At 36.7% G+C, this 22,829-nt stretch overlaps 1 protein-coding gene across 1 annotated transcript; it reads right to left on the bottom strand.

Annotated features, from left to right (window-relative positions):
* Positions 1-5,319: 5,319 nt before the first annotated feature.
* On the bottom strand, positions 5,320-21,627 carry ARL6 (ADP ribosylation factor like GTPase 6). Its single transcript, XM_058186622.1, has 8 exons — positions 21,133-21,627; positions 20,016-20,176; positions 17,238-17,299; positions 15,746-15,814; positions 11,337-11,431; positions 9,892-10,021; positions 8,284-8,339; positions 5,320-6,540 (listed from the first exon to the last, which is right to left on the bottom strand). The coding sequence occupies exons 2-8, from the start codon at positions 20,136-20,138 to the stop codon at positions 6,515-6,517; spliced, it is 561 nt and encodes a 186-aa protein (XP_058042605.1). The 5' UTR covers positions 20,139-20,176; positions 21,133-21,627; the 3' UTR covers positions 5,320-6,514.
* Between the last annotated feature and the right edge of the window lie 1,202 nt (positions 21,628-22,829).

Genomic DNA, 22,829 nt, shown 5'->3' with positions numbered 1-22,829 from the left:
AGGTGGTAGGTGGCAAAAGCCTCTAGCCTCTGACCCTAACTGCCAACTAAGAACCATGTAAATGCATGCAAATTAAACGAGTCCCTAGTTACCATATAGAAACTACAATGCTGGCAAAGCCTGTTTGTGAAGCCATGTAAGGACTAAATATATATTTTATATTCTAAAGATTTTTATATGTTACATAGCTTTGAAAAGCAACCAAGACTGAATTTACAACAAAAAAACTCCAGCTATTTCAAATGTTTTATTCAGAATATATTGCTAAGAGCTAAATAAGATCTCATTAAATTATATTCATTATTCTACTTGTTTTGCTGCTAATTACTAAAGTTTTATTTCTGAAAAAATTGCATATTTATTTTCTCTTTGACTAATTTTGGAAAACAATTCATTTCATTCCCCTTTTAATTTATGGACAATATAATTTTATGTATGCTGCTTATTAATAAATTGCACTGATTTTAGACTTTTTAAAATTAGAAAATTAACCTTAATATACTTATTTGGAAGTAAGTTGGAACTCAGCTGCCCTGAACTGAAAAACTCTAAAATTTGATAAAGTAGACCATACCAAGACCATACCAAGTAGCATTTGACAAAGTAGACCATAACCTACTACTAGATAAAGTAGAAAAATGTGGGTTAGACAGCACCACCACCAGATGGATTCGTAACTGGCTGACCAACCACACTCAACGTGTAGTCCTCAACGGAACTACATCCACATGGAGGGAAGTATGCAGTGGAGTACCCCAAGGCTCTGTTTTAGGCCCAGTACTCTTCAACATCTTCATCAATGACTTGGACGAGGGGATAGATGGCAGGAATAGCCAACACTCCAGAAGATAGGCTCAAGTTACAGAAAGATCTTGACAGACTTGAACATTGGGCGCTATCTAACAAAATGAAATTCAACAGTGAAAAAAGTAAGGTTCTACATTTAGGCAAAAAAAACAAAATGCACAGGTACCGTATATGTGGCACCTTGCTCAATAGTAGTACCTGTGAGAGGGATCTTGGAGTCCTAGTGGATAACCATTTAGATATGAGCCAGCAGTGTGCAGCAGCTGCTAAAAAAGCCAACACAGTTTTGGGCTGCATAAACAGAGGGATAGAATCAAGATCATGTGAAGTGTTAGTGCCACTTTATAATGCCTTGATAAGGCCACACTTGGAATATTGCATCCAGTTTTGGTCGCCACGATGTAAAAAAGATGTTGAGACTCTAGAAAGAGTGCAGAGAAGAGCAACAAAGATGATTAGGGGACTGGAGGCTAAAACATATGAAGAACGGTTGCAGGAACTGGGTATGTCTAGTTTAATAAAAAGAAGGACTAGGGGAGACATGATAGCTGTGTTCCAATATCTCAGGGGTTGCCACAAAGAAGAGGGAGTCGGGCTGTTCTCCAAAGCACCTGAGGGTAGAACAAGAAGCAATGGGTGGAAACTGATCAAAGAAAGAAGCAACTTAGAACTAAGGAGAAATTTCCTGACAGTTAGAACAATTAATAAGTGGAACGACTTGCCTGCAGAAGTTGTGAATGCTCCAACACTGGAAATTTTTAAGAAAATGTTGGATAACCATCTGACTGAGATGGTGTAGGGTTTCCTGCCTGGGCAGGGGGTTGGACTAGAAGGCCTCCAAGGTCCCTTCCAACTCTGTTGTTATATATTATATAAAATACCCAACTTAGATTTCTATGTGTATTTACCTGTCTGTTGCTCTTAAGCATACATTTAGGTTGCAAAAATTTACGTGAGCATGCAATGAGCATTCCTATTAATTTTTTATGCCCCTTTTTATGGTTGAGTTGCAAAAATTTAATAATTAGAATCAGATTATTTTCTAATCTAGTTTTTATATATTGTATATTTTGTGGACATGATATATGTCCAACCTAAAGCTGTGGATTGCGTTGCTCATTTTCTTAACAGTTCTTTATGTTCTTAATTGTTCAATAATCTATTACCATATTAATAACAGAGAGGTATACAGTACTGGACCGGGAGGCCCTTTGCACGGTCACTCACGCCCTTGTGACGTCTCGCCTGGATTACTGCAACGCTCTCTACATGGGGCTTCCCTTGAAGGGCATCCGGAGGCTGCAGTTAGTTCAGAATGCGGCTGCGCGGGTGATAGAGGGAGCCCCTCGTGGCTCCCGCATAACACCCATCCTGCGCAGGCTGCACTGGCTCCCTGTGGCCTTCCGGGTGCGCTTCAAGGTTTTGGTGACCACCTTTAAAGCGCTCCATGGCATAGGGCCGGGTTATCTACGGGACCGCCTACTGCGACCAGATACCTCTCACCGACCCGTGCGCTCTCACAGAGAGGGACTCCTCAGGGTGCCGTCAGCTAGGCAGTGTCGGTTGGCGACGCCCAGGAAGGGCCTTCTCTGTGGGGCTCCCACCCTCTGGAACGAACTCCCCAGGACTCCGTCAACTTCCTGACCTTCGAACCTTCCGTCGCGAGCTCAAGACACATTTATTCATCTGTGCAGGACTGGCTTAGATTTTTAAATTTAGAGGGGTTTTAAATTGATTTTAATATTTATATTTGATATTTATATCTCTATTTTTAATAATTGGCTAGAATAAGTTTTTTAAGGATTATTTTAATTTGTATATTGATATTGATGTTTTATATGCCTGTAAACCGCCCTGAGTCCCTTGGGAGATAGGGCGGTATATAAATTCGAATAATAAATAAATAAATAAATAAATACTATCTGCAGATGTATGTCAATAGTTGGATATATCATATTGGGTTTGCTTTGGTCAAAAGTTCTATGCTACGAAATAAAACTATGATTATTTTTAATTGGATTAATGTCATTTTCCATAAAGACAGTTGAAAAGTTCAATTATGTTTTTCAATATAAAACTTATCCTTAAAGCCATTCAGTTGATTCATGCAGTTTCCATCCTTGTGATAGTCCAGAAATGGAAAAAAAATGTGGTTGTTCTCCCAGGCCTTGTGATTGAGTAGTTGTAGTGTCCCCTTTAGTTTAGCTTACTTTTGCTTCTCCATGTTCTCATTTTTAAGCTGACCAGAATCACCAAGGATTTATGTAGCCCCAAAATTGGAAAATATAAAACAAATACGGTAATAAATTCCAATCATTTCCTTTTCTTGATGCAGCCCAAAGATGTGGAAGTTCTGTCCTGCTAGCTTGCTTCACTCTCCAATGAAAGCTTGTTCCCTTCAACTTTTAACTAGAAAAAATATTAGTCCAGGTAACCGATATCTTGAAGCAATTTGCTTCAAGTGCTTTGTTTACTTTGCGTTTTTCACAATTGAAGCATTGTTTCTGAAAAATGCTCCCTACAATATTTCAAACTATTTCATTTCATGAATGCAGGGACGTGCTGAGGATTTTGTTCAATATCTGTCTGATAAAATCGCTCAGATTCGGGACGGCTTGGACACTGATTGGATAGATTCAGGTGGGATGGCGGAGACGAGTCTTGAGAATGTTATCTGGGCTGAGTTCGATCCTGTGACTCCTGAGGACATGGACAGGTTGTTGGGTAGGCTGAACTCCACCACATGTTTATTGGACCCGTGTCCCTCCTGGATGGTGCTGGCCACCCGGGAGGTTACACGAGGCTGGCTCCAGGAAGTTACCAACGCTTCTTTGTTGGAGGGTGTTTTCCCTGCCGCTTTGAAAGAGGCGGTGGTGAGGCCCCTCCTTAAGAAGCCCTCCCTGGACCCGGCTATTTTAGAGAACTATCGTCCAGTCTCCAACCTTCGCTTTTTAGCGAAGGTTGTTGAGAGTGTGGTGGCATATCAGCTTCCTCAGCACCTGGAGGAATCTGTCTATCTGGACCCGTTCCAGTCCGGTTTCAGACCCGGTTACAGCACCGAGACGGCTTAGGTCACATTGGTGGATGACCTCTGGAGAGCCCGGGACAGGGGTTGTTCCTCTGTCCTGGTTCTTTTAGATCTCTCAGCGGCTTTTGATACCATCGACCATGGTATCCTGCTGCGACGGTTGGAGGGATTGGGGGTGGGAGGCACCGTTTATCGGTGGTTCTCCTCCTATCTCTCTGACCATTCGCAGACGGTGTTGGCAGGGGGGCAGAGATCGGCCCCGAGGCGCCTCACTTGTGGGGGGGCTCCGGGTCTGTTCTCTCGCCTCTCCTGTTCAACATCTACATGAAGCCGCTGGGTGAGGTTATCCGTGGTTTCGGGGTGGATTATCATCTGTACGCTGATGATACGCAGCTGTACATTTCCACCCCGAACCACCCCAACGAAGCTGTCGAGGTGATGGGCCGGTGCCTTGAGGCCGTGTGGGTCTGGATGGGGAGGAACAGGCTCCAACTCAACCCTTCCAAGACAGAGTGGCTGTGGGTACCGGCGTCCCGGTACAGTCAGCTTACACCATCACTGACTGTGGGGGAGGAAGTACTGACCCCCAGGGAGGGAGTGCGCAACTTAGGCGTCCTCCTGGACGATCGGCTGTCCTTAGAGAATCATTTGACAGCCGTCGCCAGGGGAGCATTCTATCAGGTCCATCTGATTCGCCAGTTGCGCCCCTTCCTTGACCGTGATGCCTTGCGCACAGTCACTCACGCCCTCGTCACTTCCCGCCTGGACTATTGCAATGCTCTCTACATGGGGCTCCCCTTGAAGAGCACCCGGGGGCTCCAGTTAGTCCAGAATGCGGCCGCGCGGGTATGAGGGAGCACCGCGTTGCTCCCATATAACACCTATCCTGCGTGGCCTGCACTGGCTACCGGTAGTCTTTCGGGTGCAATTCAAGGTCTTGGTTACCACCTTTAAAGCGCTCCATGGCTTAGGACCGGGATACCTTCGAGACCGCCTTCTGCCGCCGATTGCCTCCCAACGACCTGTGCGCTCCCACAGAGTGGGCCTCCTCAGGGTGCCGTCGACCAAACAATGTAGGTTGGCGGCCCCCAGGGGGAGAGCCTTCTCTGTGGCAGCACCAGCTCTGTGGAACGAGCTTCCTCCAGGATTACGACAACTACCCGACCTCTGGACCTTCAGACGTGAACTGAAGACTCTATTGTTTCAGCGTGCAGGACTAGCCTAAGATAGAAGGTTTTAGCATATTTTAATGGGGTTTTTATAGGTTTTACTGTTTTAGTGATCAGGCCATGATAATATTTAGTTTTAATTGGGTTTTAATGTTTATTTATTATACTGTTTTAATATGCCTGTGAACCGCCCTGAGTCCTACGGGAGATGGTGCGGTATATAAGTTTGATTAATAAAATAAATAAAATAAATAAATAAATGCAATTTGTCATCTTAAAAGATACAGAATTCATTATGTCAATTATGTACTTTATTTATCAAAATATTGTTTAAACTATTACAGAAATCAGTATAATTTAGCACATAAATAACACATCATAAACATCCAAATAGCTTGTAAAATTACAATTCACATCTAACTAAGACATTGTATGGCATAGCTGATTTCTGTGCAAGTTAAAAATTATACCAAATATCTATTGCAGTGGGCTGTTTGACATGATAAACATGACCTACTAAGACATGCAAGATGCCTATGAATATTATGGAAGTATAAGTATGCAAAATAGAACAGTTTGTTTTAGAAATGTTCAATCTCCCTACCCTAAAGGGATTGATTTAAATGCTTTGTGCCTTTTCAGAAGTGTATCATCCAGAATACCATACGTTTGAGATGTTACAGTTCTGGAATGTAAAAACCTCCCTGCGATGTGCGGATCAGCCTATTCCAGAAGAAGAAAAAAATCCAGAGAAAACTAAATATTTTGCAAAAAATAAATAAAAAAATTCACTCATTTTGCTTAGAGCAAAACAGTCTAGCTTGGTGCTTGTACATCTGTCATCTTCTTCTATTATCTATCTGGAAAAATAACTTTAGTTCCATTTTTTTCTTAACCCTTATTTATTCTCTTTCTCGATACTTTGTTATATAAAATAGATTTATAAAATCAAATTTCAAACTATGGTTTGAAGTTATTTTGTACACAAGAGTTAAGGTAAACCATGATCTATGGGCTAGACAATACAACATGATGATAAAAAATAATGGATGGGAAAGAAAAGTGATAAAAGTAGTCTTCCCAGCTGCCGGAAAAAAAACGTTTAAAAGAACCAAAAGTGCACTAGCTTAAGTTTTACAGCATTTTTATTCTTTCTTTTTTATGACTATTAAATTCAAACCTAATTTTAATTCAGAAAGAGACATGGCGAGTGTGAAGCTTTTCAGAAATCATTTTTGTTAAGATACAATATGTTTTCCCCTAACTAAAAATCAAACAAAAATATACCAAAGGTTTTTGAATAGTATACAATTACTTCATCGTTTTATTTGACCACAGCTAAATTTCTGGTCACATTATGGCCTTATAAACTATTAGCAAAAATACTATTTTATTTTTAAAGGCTTTTATAAAAACCAATGCAAGAAAACACATAGGTCTAAAGTTTTTGTCTCCAAGGCCTTCAGTATCTATAAATTATCTTTAATATTTCCATTAGCATATTAGCTTTTCATGTCTTCATTATTTGGATCTGATCTAGATAAAAACAAATAAAAATTCATGTTAAAATGCAATTTTCTTATAGGATATCATCAAAAATGTCCACCACTGTCACCATTCAGAAACATTTTAAGCTACTAAGGAGTAATGTACAAATATGTTTATAGATTTTCTGGTTCCTGCACATAAATGTCCAGCAGCCTAGTTTTTGATGGACAGTTCTGGGATACTATTTCAAAATTCTAAATATTTACTAAAGTTTTCAGTTTCCAGTTTCCAGTAGTTATTTATGAGGTTTCTCCGCATCTCAATCTTCAATCTTTGCTGACATCTAGTGGTGTTTTTTTACGTAAGATTCTTGACTGAAAAGTTTTAGAATAAAGTGTTAACCAACTATATGAAATTGTTAGTTGCTGTCTGATTATTCTTTTTCAAAAAGTGTATATTTTTATTGCCAAAACCAAAGTTCATTTTTAATATCTTTTTCTGTCAAATCTTTTAACAGTGATATAAAGGAGCCTAATGATCTTTTAATGTAATTTATCTCAGGAGTGAAATGCTACTAGTTTGGACCGGTTCAGCCAAACTGGTAGCGATGGTGGCGTGTGGTTCAGGAGAACCGGTAGCGGCGGCAGTGCGAGGCTTCGCCCACCCACCCAGATGTCACTACTTCCTGGTTTTAACCAGGAAGTAACCTGTTTTTGAGCCTCTACGCATGTACAGAAGGCTTTGCGCATGCGCAGAGGGTCCATGCACGCATGTGACGCACATGCAGAGTGCACCCTTCCAAAGTAGATTTTACCCCTGATTTATCTGCTATATTCTGCTTGCTATAGGAAAATAACTTGAAGTCCAGCATCTCTTCCTACTTTGAGAAAAATGCCTCTAGCTGCTCTTTTGTTATGGCAGTTCAAGCAACACTGTTGTTTTGTAGGTCATATTAAAGCAAGCAAACTTCAGGTAAGGCAAAAGTAGCAAAATCATCTTCTCTTAATTGTTTAAGTAAGTGTCTTATGAGGACTAATGGAATGACTAGCCTTTTAACTGATGTTACATGAAATAATTAACATAAGAGCATATTTGTAATGTGAGTATGAACAATAATCTTGGAATGAAGTTCTATAAATGGCTTCTGTTTAGTATTTGTTGTTCCCTTCCCTTTTAACTGCTTTTGGTTTTTATATATTTTAAAATGATTTTGATTTTTATATTGTTTTTTAGTATGCTGCATTCTGCAACCCATTTTAAGATGCTTTTACATAGGAAACAGTAAAAGTATATCTTAAAAATTGTGATAATAGTAAGCACCTTGTGTGTGTGTGTGTACGTGTGTATATACACACACACACACATATAATTTCAGCTGCTTTAAACAAAAGCTATTATTTGGATCAAACTTAGATCAGAAATTAGAACTGTTATTTTTCTTTTTATTGTATTATTTACAATATATAATATAAATGAATATTTATATATTTGTATTATAATATACAATATAAATGAATATTTTTATAATATTATTTTGACTTTAATCACAGGAATAAAAGTATTGCTGATATAGTAATCAAAATTGAAATTTTAAAATGGAGATAACCTTGTTTGAATGACAATGTGTCATTGAAAGAAGCATCCAAATAATTGTAAGGATACTTACTGTGTAATTTGATCTGACAGCAGAAATAGGCAGGAAAAAAACAAAATGAAATGATGGAAAATATTTTTTTTAAAAAGAAGGGCTTGTGGAAAAAAAAAACCAAGGAAGGCAAAATTAAGACATACCTTGTAGCCAGTCCACACCTTCTTGCAAGCCTTCTCCTTTAAGAGCATCACTAGCACTGAAAGAACACATTCTTGTAAGTGATATAAGCAGTTGAAGAAATATTTTTAAAATTAATCAGCTTCAAGTGAGCCACACACAGTTATAAGAGTCTTTAGTTTAAACATAGATAGTATCAAGTGTGAAGTTACTTCCTGCTTCCTGATCTGCTGAAGAAGTTAACACACTACATGCCCACACTTATGCATGCCATATTTTTATTTATTTATTTTTATTTTGCATTTATATCCCGCCCTTCTCCGAAGACTCAAGGCAGCTTACACTATGTCAAGCAATAGTCTTCATCCATTTGTATATTATATACAAAGTCAACTTATTGCCCCCAACAATCTGGGTCCTCATTTTACCTACCTTGTAAAGGATGGAAGGCTGAGTCAACCTTGGGCCTGGTGGGACTTGAACCTGCAGTAATTGCAAGCAGCTGCTGTTAATAACAGACTGTCTTAGCAGTCTGAGCCACCAGAGGCCCCTTTTATATTGTATTATATTATCTGCCCTACTGTACTTTATATCTTAACAGCACTTTAAGAAAAAATCGAAGAAATTGGCAACAAAGAGCCAGCTGCCAGTGTCCTCTTTTATTTCCAAGAATGCTTCTAGGCCCCAAACAAATCCTCTAAATTTGGGGACAGTTGTAATCCAGTGCTTTGTACATCTTCCCAGAAAAATGGCAATGATAAAGCAGAGGATTAGAAGTATTCTATAGTTTTCAGTATTCGTGCTGCTTCTTGCTGAGAAATCCTTGTGAGGTCCAGCAGCTAGCTGTGACAAAGTCATGTTGCCTGGGTGCACCACGAGGAGGCTAATCTACATTGCAACCCAGGACGCTGCTGCCTAAATGGTTAAACAATCCAGATATCCGGCCATAGGTTTAGTAATCCCAGTAACCGCTCATAATTTAATTTTATTCATAATTCATAATTTTATTCATTATTCATGCTATGTGTTTTTAAAATGCTGTGATGCTTTATATTCTAATACACATTTTACATGTTTTTGTGAATTTTTATGCATGAATGCTGCATTCTGTTATGTTATGTGAAATAAATAAATAACATTCTATAGTTAAATGTAAGCCACAATAAAACTATTTGCATTTGGAGACATACAAATTGAACCCAAAAATATAAATAGAAGGTTCTCTTTTGCCCCCCATATGTATATATACATATAATATGTATTTAAAAATACATATATACATGCATACATACATACATTGGGTATTTGATCATGTATGCATGGAAGAAACCAACTCTTTTCCTCATTTTGCACAAAACCTTGTATTCAGTGAAATTTTGCATATTCATCATTAGTGAAAGTAACACATTCCAAAAAAGAATTATGGAGAGTAAATAGATTTATTGGATAGCATACTATTAACCAGTATGCACAAGAAAACTAAAGAACAATGGAATCAAATTAATTTGCTTTCATAAGCTTATTTACATTAACAAACATCAGAACATTCAAAATCCAAATCCAAAATATATTTGTGTATTTAATTCATATTAAATATTATTTTAGTTATAGTTATAAAATCAAAATTTTACCAGATCTGCCATGGCTTGTCTTTGATGTTCTCTAATGTCAGTAAATGAGAGACTTTAACAGAGGATACAGCATCTCTAAGATCCATCTTGTTTGCAAAGAACAAAATTGGTATTCGGCGGTGTTTAAGATCTAGAACATAATCATTTGTTAAATTGTCACCATATATATGAAAACTGTTTTAAATAGAAATTGGAAACATACATTGTTCCCTAGTCAGTATCTTAAAGATTACAACCCTCAAGCTGAAAGCTCTAGGAATGTTTATTTCTGAAGAAATCTCTAAATAATCTTCCATGCTCACATATTTAAGCACAAAAACTGTTGCAAATGAAAACACATTTTAAAATGCACCAACATATCCTGTTGTTGAAGTAAAAACATTTTAAAACTCTTCTTTCAAAACAAAGCCCCAAAATATATGACATTAATGTACTTTTTTCTAAATAACAAAAAAGGATCACACATAAATCAGAATAAATTTATTAGAGATTATGGGGAAAACTGATTAACTTCTTAAAAAAGAAATGTTAAACCTGGGAAGATGCGAACAGTGTGGTTTGTTCACATTATGATTTATATTAAGCTAATGAAATAGGTACAGCAGTTAGCCTTAAGATATTGAAGTAGTGGACAGTCTCTGCCTTTCAGGATCAACTATCAACATTAAAGGAACCAGCTGTCAAGAAATACATTGCAAACTAGCAGTAGGTTGGCTGGCAAAGCCACCTTAGAAAAGATACTCAGATGTTGCAATTTACAAAGATCAGAATTGTGCAGGCAATAGTCTTCCTGTGATCCTCTATGGAAATGAAACTTAGGCTCTGAAGTAGCAGGATAGAAAGTTTAGATGCTTTTGAACTTTGGTATTGAAGTAGAGTCATGAGAATACCATACAAAACAGAGAAACAAAAGTCCAAATAAATCCAGAATTCTCTTTTGAGGTACAAACGACAAGCTCAAATTATCATGTACTCTAGGGAAAAACCTAGTTCTATTAAGTAAATCTACAATGCTGGGAAATGCGTAAGGAAAGACAAGAGGAGAACAACCAGCACCAAGGGGGATGGGGTTCTATTATAGTGCTGACTGGCACAATGTTGAAAGACCTAAAGAACCAAGCTGGGGACAGACTATCCTAGAAGAAGTTATGTATATAAAACTGTTAAGAGTCAACCCTGACTTGATGGAACATACTCAATAAAAAAACTGTCCAATTCTAGAGATTTTTACTGCAAATTAAGCTCAATTTCTTATTTAACAAAAAATATTTATTAAATGTTTAAAAATTTTAATGTCAGTAGTTTTAATATTGAATTAAATACATTTCATAGTTATAATCATGAAAAATATACCAATAATGCACATATTTTAATCACTAAAGGAAAATAAATAAATATGTAATTTAGAATTATTTCAAAAGCTTATTCTGAAAAAGATTCCCTACCTGGATGAGCCAAGAGGGTGTCAAGTTCTTCCTTGGCCACAACCATTCTTAGTATGTCACTGCTATCAATGACAAAAATAATGGCCTGACAATCTCTGTATAATATAAAAACAAAAGACATGAATTACATGTGTGAAAAATCTGAATAGTAAAGTGGTAAGAAGCCATGAGACAAAAAAGTGTTATATATGCTATGCCTCAGAATTACACAGAAAAGCATATACTGGTATATGCTCTTTAATTGCCCTTAATTGGGTCATTTTGCTAATAGGAACAACTAAATAAAACAAGACACCTCTGTAAATTGTTTAGGATTATCATTAACCCTTTCTTTCTTTAAAGACCAGAACCAAAGGCCATGATTTATTCTTACTTTTTGATTCTGGTTTATTAAGAAAGAACAAGTCAGAATTCCTAGTTTTCACATAATTCTCAAAAAGGATTGTTTAGTTGTTCCTTCTAGCAGTAGAGGCCAGATTGGAATGATGGGCACTGTCCATTAGCAAGCATTTTGTTCCAAGGAATACAGTAATTCAAATACAGTTAAGGATTTGGAAGAAAAAAAAAACCTATTTGCATTAAAATTCAGGTTTTTGTAAACAACAATGATAATAATCAATCTATTTTAATACAAGTGGATTTTTAAAAAAATGTTTAATTAAATGACTCTTTGGCAAATTTGTTCCATGATACCTCTTTGTCATCCATTCATGCCCCAGGCTGCCTTAAACAATTCATGCAATTACGAACAGTTGTAAAAAGTAGAAAATGTAGTAAGTCTGAGAAAGCTCAGTTGAAAGTGTTCTAGTGCAATAGGCAATATTAAAAAACTCAAAAACTAGCTTGAATGCAAAATTGCAATATATACAGCAGTTGTAGAACAGCATTTTTATATTCCCACTCCACAGTAGCCCTCTCTGCTCCCAAGCAGGAGACTGTTATGTTCATGTGATGTGCTGCAAAAATGTAACAGGAGCTATTCATAAAAATGAGATAGGCATTTATCTCACTGAAATTTTTTTAACAGAAATTTAAATCCAAGCTATTAGAACCTTTAAAAGGTAATATGGTAATTTGCTAAATCAGAATGCTTAACTATTATAAAGTAAATTTAAAAGACAATCCTGTACTTACATACATCTATAGAGCTCAGTGTGATTTACTCTCAGTAAGTATGCAAGTATAAGCTTCAATATATTTTAAGAACAAAAATAGCAACTTTGTTCGAAGTTGCAAAGTGGTGAGGCTTTAATTTTTTCCTATTTGGAATCTTCCAAAACAAACAAACAAACTAATAGAAGCTTAGATGTTTGTTGCAATGTGGCGAGGCTTTGCAATTTCTCTATTTGGAAAATAAATGAATGAATGAATAAATAAATAAATAAAATGTAATAGAAGCTTAGATGCTTAATGTAGCAGCTTTTAATCTAATTTTTGCACAATTAATTAAGCAGTAAACTCTAGTGTTTTCAAGATGTAAAATGTTTAAATCATGGAAAAAGGAGACATAACTCAATCCATATAAATTCATAATCCATAAATCATTTTATATTATTTCATGTAATCATTCAAGGAAAGAATTTTAATTCATGTTATATAAAAATAATTTCATAAGCACGCAGTCATTCTTAATATAAGAAGGACCAATATTTTGTACCTTAATTTGTCCATTAATTTATTATATACAGTCATGGCCGAAAGTATTGGCACCCCAGAAATTTTTCCAGAAAATCAAGTATTTCTCACAGAAAAGTATTGCAGTAACACATGTTTTGCTATACACATGTTTATTCCCTTTGTGTGTATTGGAACAAAACAAAAAAAGGCAGGGAAAAAAGCAAATTGGACATAATGTCACACAAAACTCCAAAAATGGGCTGAACAAAATTATTGGCACCTTTTCAAAATTGTGGATAAATAAGATTGTTTCAAGCATGTGATGCTCCTTTAAACTCACCTGGGGCAACTAACAGGTGTGGGCAATATAAAAATCACACCTGAAAGCAGATAAAAAGGAGAGAAGTTCACTTAGTCTTTGCATTGTGTGTCTGTGTGTGCCACACTAAGCATGGACAACAGAAAGAAGAGAAGAGAACTGTCTGAGGACTTGAGAACCAAAATTGTGGAAAAATATCAACAATCTCAAGGTTACAAGTCCATCTCCAGAGATCTAGATTTGCCTTTGTCCACAGTGCGCAACATCATCAAGAAGTTTGCAACCCATGGCACTGTAGCTAATCTCCCTGGGCATGGACGGAAGAGAAAAATTGATGAAAGGTTGCAACGCAGGATAGTCCGGATGGTGGATAAGCAGCCCCAAACAAGTTCCAAAGAAATTCAAGCTGTCCTGCAGGCTCAGGGAGCATCAGTGTCAGTGCGAACTATCTGTCGACATTCAAATGAAATGAACTGCTATGGCAGGAGACCCAGGAGGACCCCACTGCTGACACAGAGACATAAAAAAGCAAGACTACAGTTTGCCAAAATGTACTTGAGTAAGCCACAATCCTTCTGGGAAAACGTCTTGTGGACAGATGAGACCAAGATAGAGCTTTTTGGTAAAGCACATCATTCTACTGTTTACCGAAAATGGAATGAGGCATACAAAGAAAAGAACACAGTACCTACAGTGAAATATGGAGGTTCAATGATGTTTTGGGGTTGTTTTGCTGCCTCTGGCACTGGGTGTCTTGACTGTGTGCAAGGCATCATGAAATCTGAGGATTACCAAAGGATTTTGGGTTGCACTGTAGAGCCCAGTGTCAGAAAGCTGGGTTTGCATCTGAGATCTTGGGTCTTCCAGCTGGACAATGACCCCAAACATACGTCAAAAAGCACCCAGAAATGGATGGCAACAAAGCGCTGGAGAGTTCTGAAGTGGCCAGCAATGAGTCCAGATCTAAATCCCATTGAACACCTATGGAGAGATCTTAAAATTGCTGTTGGGAAAAGGCGCCCTTCCAATAAGAGAGACCTGGAGCAGTTTGTAAAGGAAGAATGGTCCAAAATTCCGGGTGAGAAGTGTAAGAAGCTTATTGATGGTTATAGGAAGCGACTGATTTCAGTTATTTTTTCCAAAGGGTGTGCAACCAAATATTAAATTAAGGGTGCCAATAATTTTGTCCAGTCCATTTTTGGAGTTTTCTGTGACATTATGTCCAATTTGCTTTTTTCCTGCCTATTTTTGTTTTGTTCCAATACACACAAAGGGAATAAACATGTGTATAGCAAAACATGTGTTACTGCAATACTTTTCTGTGAGAAATACTTGATTTTCTGGAAAAATTTCTGGGGTGCCAACACTTTTGGCCATGACTGTATATTCAACAATTAAGCAGCTGTAAATGTATTGAGTATAAGATCCAAGCTGTGCAATCTATAGCCCACCATAAGTTAATAAGTTGCAATTTCTGTAACTTGCTTTACAAGTAGCCCTTGTCTTACAATAACAATTGGGTTTAGAATTTTGGTTGCTATGTGATGTAGTCATAAAGCATGACAGCATCACTTAGTGATAGCAATTCCTGCAGTCCAATTGCCTTGGTTAAATGAATCCCAAAGTCAGTGAAGAAGAAATTTACAAGTCCCAGGCAAGCAGGCAGGTAAATGGCTGCTGCCAGTGAGGAAAGAAATAAGTGGATGGATGAGGCTGGATTGGGGACGGTATGTGAGAGTGCATGAGAAGGAGGAGGACACAGTGTGTGAGAAAAGTATCACACAGATTGGGAAGGGTGCACACACTGCACAGGGATGTGTGAAGGGTGCCATGCGGGAGGATTCATGGAGGTGTGGCATAAATCAGGAAAGGTGTGCAAGAGTGCACTTACTTTCTCGGAAAACCAGTAGGGAAGATTGCAAATGGCAATCAACATGATTGCAGGGTGTTTGGCAGCCAGTTGTTAGGGTGAATGAGTTACCAAATGCTCAGATTGTGATCATTTGACCATGGGGGCAGTGCAATGCCCATAACTTTGGGGATCAGTCATAAGTCCAGTATTGTAATTGATGAATGAATGGTTATAAATCAAGGACTACCTGTACTAGCCAGGATTGCTAGAAAATAGGAATGTAATTTGGGCATTTTAAAGGATGACTTTAAAAGGTATTAAAACTAACTAAAAGTTAGTATTTGCTGCTACAGCGATAATTTTCACAGGAATAGATAATTAACTTCCTTTCCTATATTATCTATTATTCCGAGATTTGAGGTTTTTATACACATTATATATATTTATATTATTCCAGTTCAACATTCCTTCCCTTTTGTTCATGCCTGAGAATACTGCAGACAAGCAGACAAGTCTAAGAGAAACTTAATTATAATTTTACTCTGCAAACTATTTTAAGTAAATATGTTCATAAATTTAATAGAATGCATAACTAAATCTTACTGTTAAAAATGGACTTACTTGTAATAATGTTCCCAGAGATTTCTATATCTACCTTGACCTGACATATCAAACACTGTGAATGATAAACTGTAAAGAAACAATAAAAAGAGCATTAGATCTATGACGCAATCTGGATTGCAATATTATATAAATTATATTATGCCAATTCAATGTAATAACAACTTTTTGACTGGTACACATTTTTTAAAATTGACATTTAATTTAATATATGTAAGTTTTATTGACAAGTGTCAAACTAAATTAAAAACATAATAGTTTTATACAAAGGAATAATCCATATTAAACAGAGAAGAACTTAATTAGGTCTTCACACTGTTGTCTTACTCAGTGTTGTGCACTTCTAAATATAAATAAAACTACTTCCCCTCATTCTCTTTTGTTCTGCTCTATACTCCCAAAATTTACCCTGAAGAATATCTTCCTCTGTAATCTTGTTAAACTGCAGTTCAATATATGACTACTATATATACTAGAATATACACTATAATTTAACGTTGCTTCTAATCTGAAATGTATATTTCCAGATTTCTAAGCTGCTTGAATATAATTCACCTTTAAAAAAAAGGCATGTTCCCAGATGATAATTTTATACAACACCTTAACTATTAAAATCTAATCAGTAGCTTTAACAGTCAATCATCATATGGGTGGCCTCTGGTGGCTCAACAGACTAAGTCTGTCTGTTATTAACACAGCTGCTTGCAATTACTGCAGGTTCTAATCCCACCAGGCCCAAGGTTGACTCAGCCTTCCATCCTTTATAAGGTAGGTAAAATGAGGACCCAGATTGTTGGGGACAATTAAGTTGACTTTGTATATAATATACAAATGGATGAAGACTATTACTTAACACATTGTAAGCCGCCCTGAGTCTTCGGAGAAGGGCGGGATATAAATTCAAATAAAAAAAAAATATGGTCAGGAATATGGGCCCAGCTGTAAAGTATTTTTTGGATTTATTGGTCATGTCCATAACATAAGAGATGGACGTGTTTTCCTTGCAAGAAAGTTAGCCTTTATTTATCCAACATGTCCTATTAAACTATAAGAATAGTGCTAAAAATGGAAGAATCAAGGTGGGTCTGCCTAATTCTAAACAATATAACCACATGATTTCTCTCCAACTAGTTTCTCTAAAGTGTCTTAACATGTCTTGAATGCAATATCTTATTCAAGAAGCAAGTTAAGTAGTTTAGGCAGATACTATAGCTGTGTTGATTTTATCTGAAAATGTGTATACAAGGTTGTCTTCCATTTTTCCAACAAACATTCCTTCCTAGAGATTTGGATTCATTAAAAACAAAGTTTCTCATTAAAACTTTCTTCACATGTGAGATGCACAATTCAGATTTACCTTATGTGTTTCAGGACATGACATTTTCAGAATGAAAATATGACACTTCAAATGTTATATCTGAAACATTTTCTTTAATGATTTAATGCATAATTAAATATAAAGCTATAAAATATTGGAATAAAAGCATACTACCTTGATGTTTTGAATTTCTCTATACTGAATCCTATTGTAGGAACAATATCTTGAGCTTGAGCCTGTGCAAAAGAAAATTTGAGTTAAAAACAAATTGTTATTTTAATATTTAAAATCAGTAATATATATTCTCTCTTAATTGAAATAATAAGTGTACTGAAGTCATAATAAAATATTATTGAAATGTATAACAAGCAATGATACTAACACTTATAAAAGAATACATGTTTTTGAATAAAAAAGAAATATTTATCTTTTGAGTTTGTCCCTAATTTTTTACTCAGTGTAATGGTGGCTCTACAGCCTTTTTTATTTGGTTTTATTCAGTCCAATACTCCAATTAACTACCTTACATTTAATTTTACTTCATTTATTAGTACTCAACAATATGATGTAGTTAGTTATTCCTGTTATCTTATAATGTGAGTTGTTCAGGTGCTATATTAATTTGGATGAGCCTTTTGTTGGCTATGTCTTGTATATCTATCTCTCTCTGTACTGTTTGTTCCCATCTTTTTTCATTATTGTATATTGCTTTTTTATCGTGTTTTATTACAAGCTGTCAACAATTGGTCTGAAATAAAGAATATAAGCACTGGATTTGTCTCACTCACTTATCTAAACGTTAGTCATCAATATTATGGATGTGGATCCAATATTTAATGTACTCTGTGTTCCTCACAAAACTATAGGGATTAGTCTTTAGTGTCTGTTCATGCAATCTAAGTATATCGTGGAATCTCCTAACTTTTGAGAAAGACATAGAGTGATGCACCAATTGAGAGAGATAAAAATATTTATAATCTGTCAAGCATAAGTATTTCATCTTCTTAACTGGAAGATGATTTACTGGTAAGAAACAATGAAATGTTTAGGAACCAGAATAAATCTTTTTTTATATTTTGCATTTAAATACAGTACATGTATACTTTATGTTTTTGTTAAAATTGCTTCTTTAACAAATCAATCATTATTTATAATGCTATTAATCATCTGAATGCTTTCATGACTTAAATATTCTTTTACAGAGATATAATCAAACAAGTCATTGCCCATTTAAATCCAAAAAATATTATAGGGGTGACTTCTTTATTGTATTTTAAGCTACAGAAAAATAAAATGTTCTGGATTAATTACATAGAAGACCAAAAGCATAAAATTCCACAGCAATCAGTATGTGAAACTGAATATAAATTGTACAAATATAGTCACTTTAACCCAGGGCATTACAATTCTTTAAAAAATATAGGACTGAAATCCTAGCTTGTCTTAGAAAGCAAGGCAATCTTTGCATGAAGTCAAATAAGATATTAACGTGGTATTGAATGTCCCTAAGAAGGATATCCATGATGGGATACCAAGGCAAAAAAAGCTTACCAGCACATATTATTACATTACATTACATATACACATACTCAATTTTCATTGGGATTTCATTCTACCCAACAATTATAGATAATAAAACTGCAGATAATGAGGCCTGGAATCTATAGGGATTAGGGAAGACCAGTAACTGATTGGAGGTTTGGAGGGTATATTGTGAAAAAAATCAGGGATGAATGACCTGGTGGGAAAGAAAAAAGCATTGCAAAGACTGACAACTGTGCATGGGAAGAAAAGGTGGGAGCGCTGATGAGGGGTGCGTGGCAAGTACTGAAAAGATATAGGGAAATATAGACTGAGCAGATTGGTAAGACTGGCAGCAGACTGCTGGGAAAATGTATTTGAGGACTAATGAATATACAAAATGGCAGATAAGAATCACATCTCCAAACCAACAAATATGCCAAAATCTTTACTATAATTAGTTCTGGTCCATATATAAATTGCAAATACATAAAACTGCCTATAGGTAGTCCTCAACTTACAACAGTTTATTTAGTGTCTGAAGTTACAATGGCATTGAAAAAAATGATCATTGCAGCATCCCCATGGTCACAGATTTATACTCAGATGCTTGACAACTGGTTCATATTTAAAAATGGTTGCCATAGCCAGGGGTCATGTAATTAATTATTTTTTGTGACTTTCTAACAAGCAAATTCAATGGGGAAGCCAGATCCACTTAACAACCACGTTACTAATTTACTTAACAAATGTGGCAAGAAAAATTGTAAAATGGGCAAAACAAACTTAATAAATTTCTTACCTAGCAACATAAATTCTGGGCTCAATTGTGGTTGTTAAGTCAATGACCACCTGTAGAATTAGGACTCCTATGTATATACAGTAAATAGCATTAACTTGCTTTACTATGTAATCCTAGTTTAAAGTCATAAAACTGTTAATGGTCCTCAGCAAAATTGACATACGGCATTAGTTCTTAATTGCTTCATTGTTAATATTGGTTAATTCTTCCTTAGAGGATAAATTAAAGAAATAGCCAATATTAACACTGAACCAATGAGTCTGAGATCTTAGTGATTTACTTTCATAATGTTCCTTTTTTGAATTCTACTGTATATTGAACTACAGTAAGTTATTTATTCATTAGATGATTAAAGTTTACAGTCCAAAGAATATTTATTTTTTAAGTTCAGTGTTACAAATTTAAACACAATTCCTATTAGCATTTATTTTTGGAAAGATAAATTGTACAAACATTAAAAGTTTATTTACAATTTACTCCTTCTCAAAGAGGTACATATAAATTTTGTCTTGCAATTAAATATTGCAATGTATTAAACATTCCATGTTTCCACAAATATCTCTAGTGATATATATCAGCTTTTCAACAACATAATATGAATTGGTAATAAACTAAAAATATCTACTTACATTACATGGTTTTAACTTGTTGATAATTGTTGTTTTACCACTGTTGTCCAATCCAAGGCACAGAACATGAACTTCTTTCTTTTTCAGACCAAGCCAACTTGCCAGTTTATCAAATAATCCCATAATTTTGATTGAATGACACAGACAATTTGTGTGTATTTCTAAAGGTTGGAGATAGATAGATAGATTTAAAAATTGAAATTACTATAGACGAACATGAAGGCAAAGGTTCCAAGACAATTAAATCAGAAGCATCCTGGAGAAGAAATAGCTACAAATCATGTCACAGCAGGCTGGTTAGCCTAAGGAGCAAGTAGATAAGCTGATTATTTGAAAAATCTTTTGGTCAAAACAGGCTAGGTACTTATCTTCCTGTTAAAGCACAACATATTTCTGTCAATGGATAAATGTGATTTTACAATTCATAAAACATCGTGCAATAAGGCTTAACTTTTTATTTGTAAAAAAATTAGAAGTAGATCCATTTTTCCCATTTTATAGTTTAACCAAAATCAGAACATTCTGTACAGTGCACTACTAAAAATATTCAAGGATCAAGAAATGAACCCAGTAATTATATCATACCCACAAATAAGTGTTTCATGCCTTATTAAGCATCTTTCCCCCCTGAGCTGTGAATAAACTTGCTGCATTTCTAGTCCCACCCCGAAATCAGAATTGTTTAAGGGTAATCAAGAGCCCTATTTCCCATGCTGGTGCTTTTCGAATATATGGACCCCAAATCCAGAATCCTTCCTAGCATGGCCCGAGAATGATGCGCCTTTAAATCCTACGCATCCAAGGGAGCCGCTTTAAAGAATGACATGGTTCACTAAGTAAAACCCGGATTTAAAATCCTTGCTATGCCGTGAGGCTGGCCGGGTTAGCGTGAGCCGATCCCGCTCCTTCGTATTGATAAGCTAATCCTCTCCCAGGATTCGTCCAAACAAAGGAAGGGGGGGGGAGGCTGTGAAAAGCCAGGTGACCTAATCTTGCAGAGAAAGGCTACATAACGTTAAATTAAAAATACAAGAGAAGCCCTCAACCCGATGTACCTCCCCCCCCCTTTTTTTTTAAAAGGAGCAGGAATCCGCGCCTCTAACTATATTACACTCACCAAAGCAAACGCAACCGACACCAGCTGTCCGTCGGGCCTCGAAAGAGCGAGAATCCACTTCTCTTCTCTCCCTCCTCCTGCCACTTCCCCGACGCCTACGTCGTTACCTCGGAAACAGAACCGTTCCGTAAAGCCACGCCCTCCTCGAGGCGGAGCGTCTTTTTCGGTCCAGGGCGGCGGTGAGTTTTCGATGGTTCTTCGCGGGGTGAAGAGTCGCCATTGCCTGGCTAGAAAAGCGGGGGCGGTCCGCCCTAGAACATCCCCCCCCCTCGCCTTCCGCCCTGAAGCTTTTCGTGACAGGAATAGTACAGAAGTGTCAAGAGATGGATCCAGGGTTTGAATGTCACGGCGACGAAGTAGTGCGTGGGAAGGAACATAACCCCGAAAGTCCGCTCTCTGCCCTCCACATTTGGCGTTTGGTCAATGTCTTCTTTACATTAAACGTTTAAAAGCTCAATATGTCTGCATAGGAGCGGTGGGAGGGTTGGATTTTGATTGTGTGTGTGTGAGAGAGAGAGATGTAATTTAGAACAGGGGTCTCCAAACTTGGCAACTTGAAGCCTGGAGGACTTCAACTCCCAGAATCCCCCAGCCAGCTTTGCTGGCTGGGGGATTCTGGGAGTTGAAGTCCTCCAGGCTTCAAGTTGCCAAGGTTGGAGACCCCTGATTTAGAAAGACGGCTGCCTGCCTGTTAATAGGTATAACACAAATTAACCTCATCCATCCTATTAACTCCCAAGTATTAACCTAGCAAATTATATTGCGCGCCTACTTACAGCCGCTCCCCTTCCTGCTGTAGGTTAAAAGTTGTCAATTGTGTTCGGCTTGCTGAGTTAAAATGTTCTAAGGCAGGGGTCTCCAACCTTGGCCACTTTAAGACTTGTGGACCTCAACTCCCAGAATTCCCCAGGAGCTTTTTTGGCTGGGGGATTCTGGGAGTTGAAGTCCACAAGTCTTAAAGTGGCCAAAGTTGGAGACTCCTGTTCTAAGGCAACCAAAAGCCGCATCCAAACTTAAAACAGCGTTTATTTTATAATCCCATTCTCTGTTTCTGATTCGGTGTGCCCAGAACCATTCCTGAATGGTTCTATTGAACTTTTGAGTATGATTTTTTTCCCTGCAGTTGTACCTGGATTAATATGTGATTGTATTTCTTGGCCATATCTGCTATTTGCTAATGCATTTCTGAACAGTTTTTTCTTTTGCAGACTTAACAGCCTGGTTCCCTTGTTCTTAATCTTTGCAGTTCTCCTTTATTACTCATTTTGCATCCTGTGTGATACTGATCTGCACAATAGTTCAGGGACATTTACCTTCTATAATGAAAACGGAGCATATTGTACTGGGAAAGAGGAAAGAAAGTTCAGCATTGCGTTCTTGCTTTATAGAATATTGTGGAATTTCATTTCCTTGCTGAAATTGAGGATTGACTAATGGTAAACTATGTGAATTGTACTCACACAGTCTGGAAGAATCTGGCCCAAACAGTACTTAGAAATTCTATAGGAAGTATACCAGTGTTTTCTAGCTTTTGTACTTCCACTCCAGGTAACAATGGGCAATTTGCTGACAGATTATAAAATGTTTGAATTATTTTGTGCCTAGAAAATATTTTTTCTCTTGTTTTGTTCAATAAGCAGGATGCAGACTGTTTCTGTTAACATGCTGTTTTAAAGCCAGTTGCTCTTGAATTATCT

This window comes from Ahaetulla prasina, chromosome 5, assembly GCF_028640845.1.
Source record: "Ahaetulla prasina isolate Xishuangbanna chromosome 5, ASM2864084v1, whole genome shotgun sequence".
Lineage (NCBI taxonomy): Eukaryota > Metazoa > Chordata > Lepidosauria > Squamata > Colubridae > Ahaetulla > Ahaetulla prasina.
The sequence above is the reverse complement of the archived record's forward strand: the minus strand, read 5'-3'. Positions and strand labels throughout refer to the sequence as shown.

Bases quoted from the DNA above. Each gene is read 5' to 3' on its own strand.
- ARL6 (XM_058186622.1), bottom strand. From the start codon at position 20,138: ATGGGATTATTTGATAAACTGGCAAGTTGGCTTGGTCTGAAAAAGAAA. The intron at 15,815-17,237 runs GTAGTATGCTTT...GTTTCTTTACAG, and splicing joins GAGAAATTCAAAACATCAAG to TTTATCATTCACAGTGTTTG. The intron at 8,340-9,891 runs GTAAAATTTTGA...GTGTTCTTTCAG, and splicing joins GACAAGCCATGGCAGATCTG to TGCTAGTGATGCTCTTAAAG.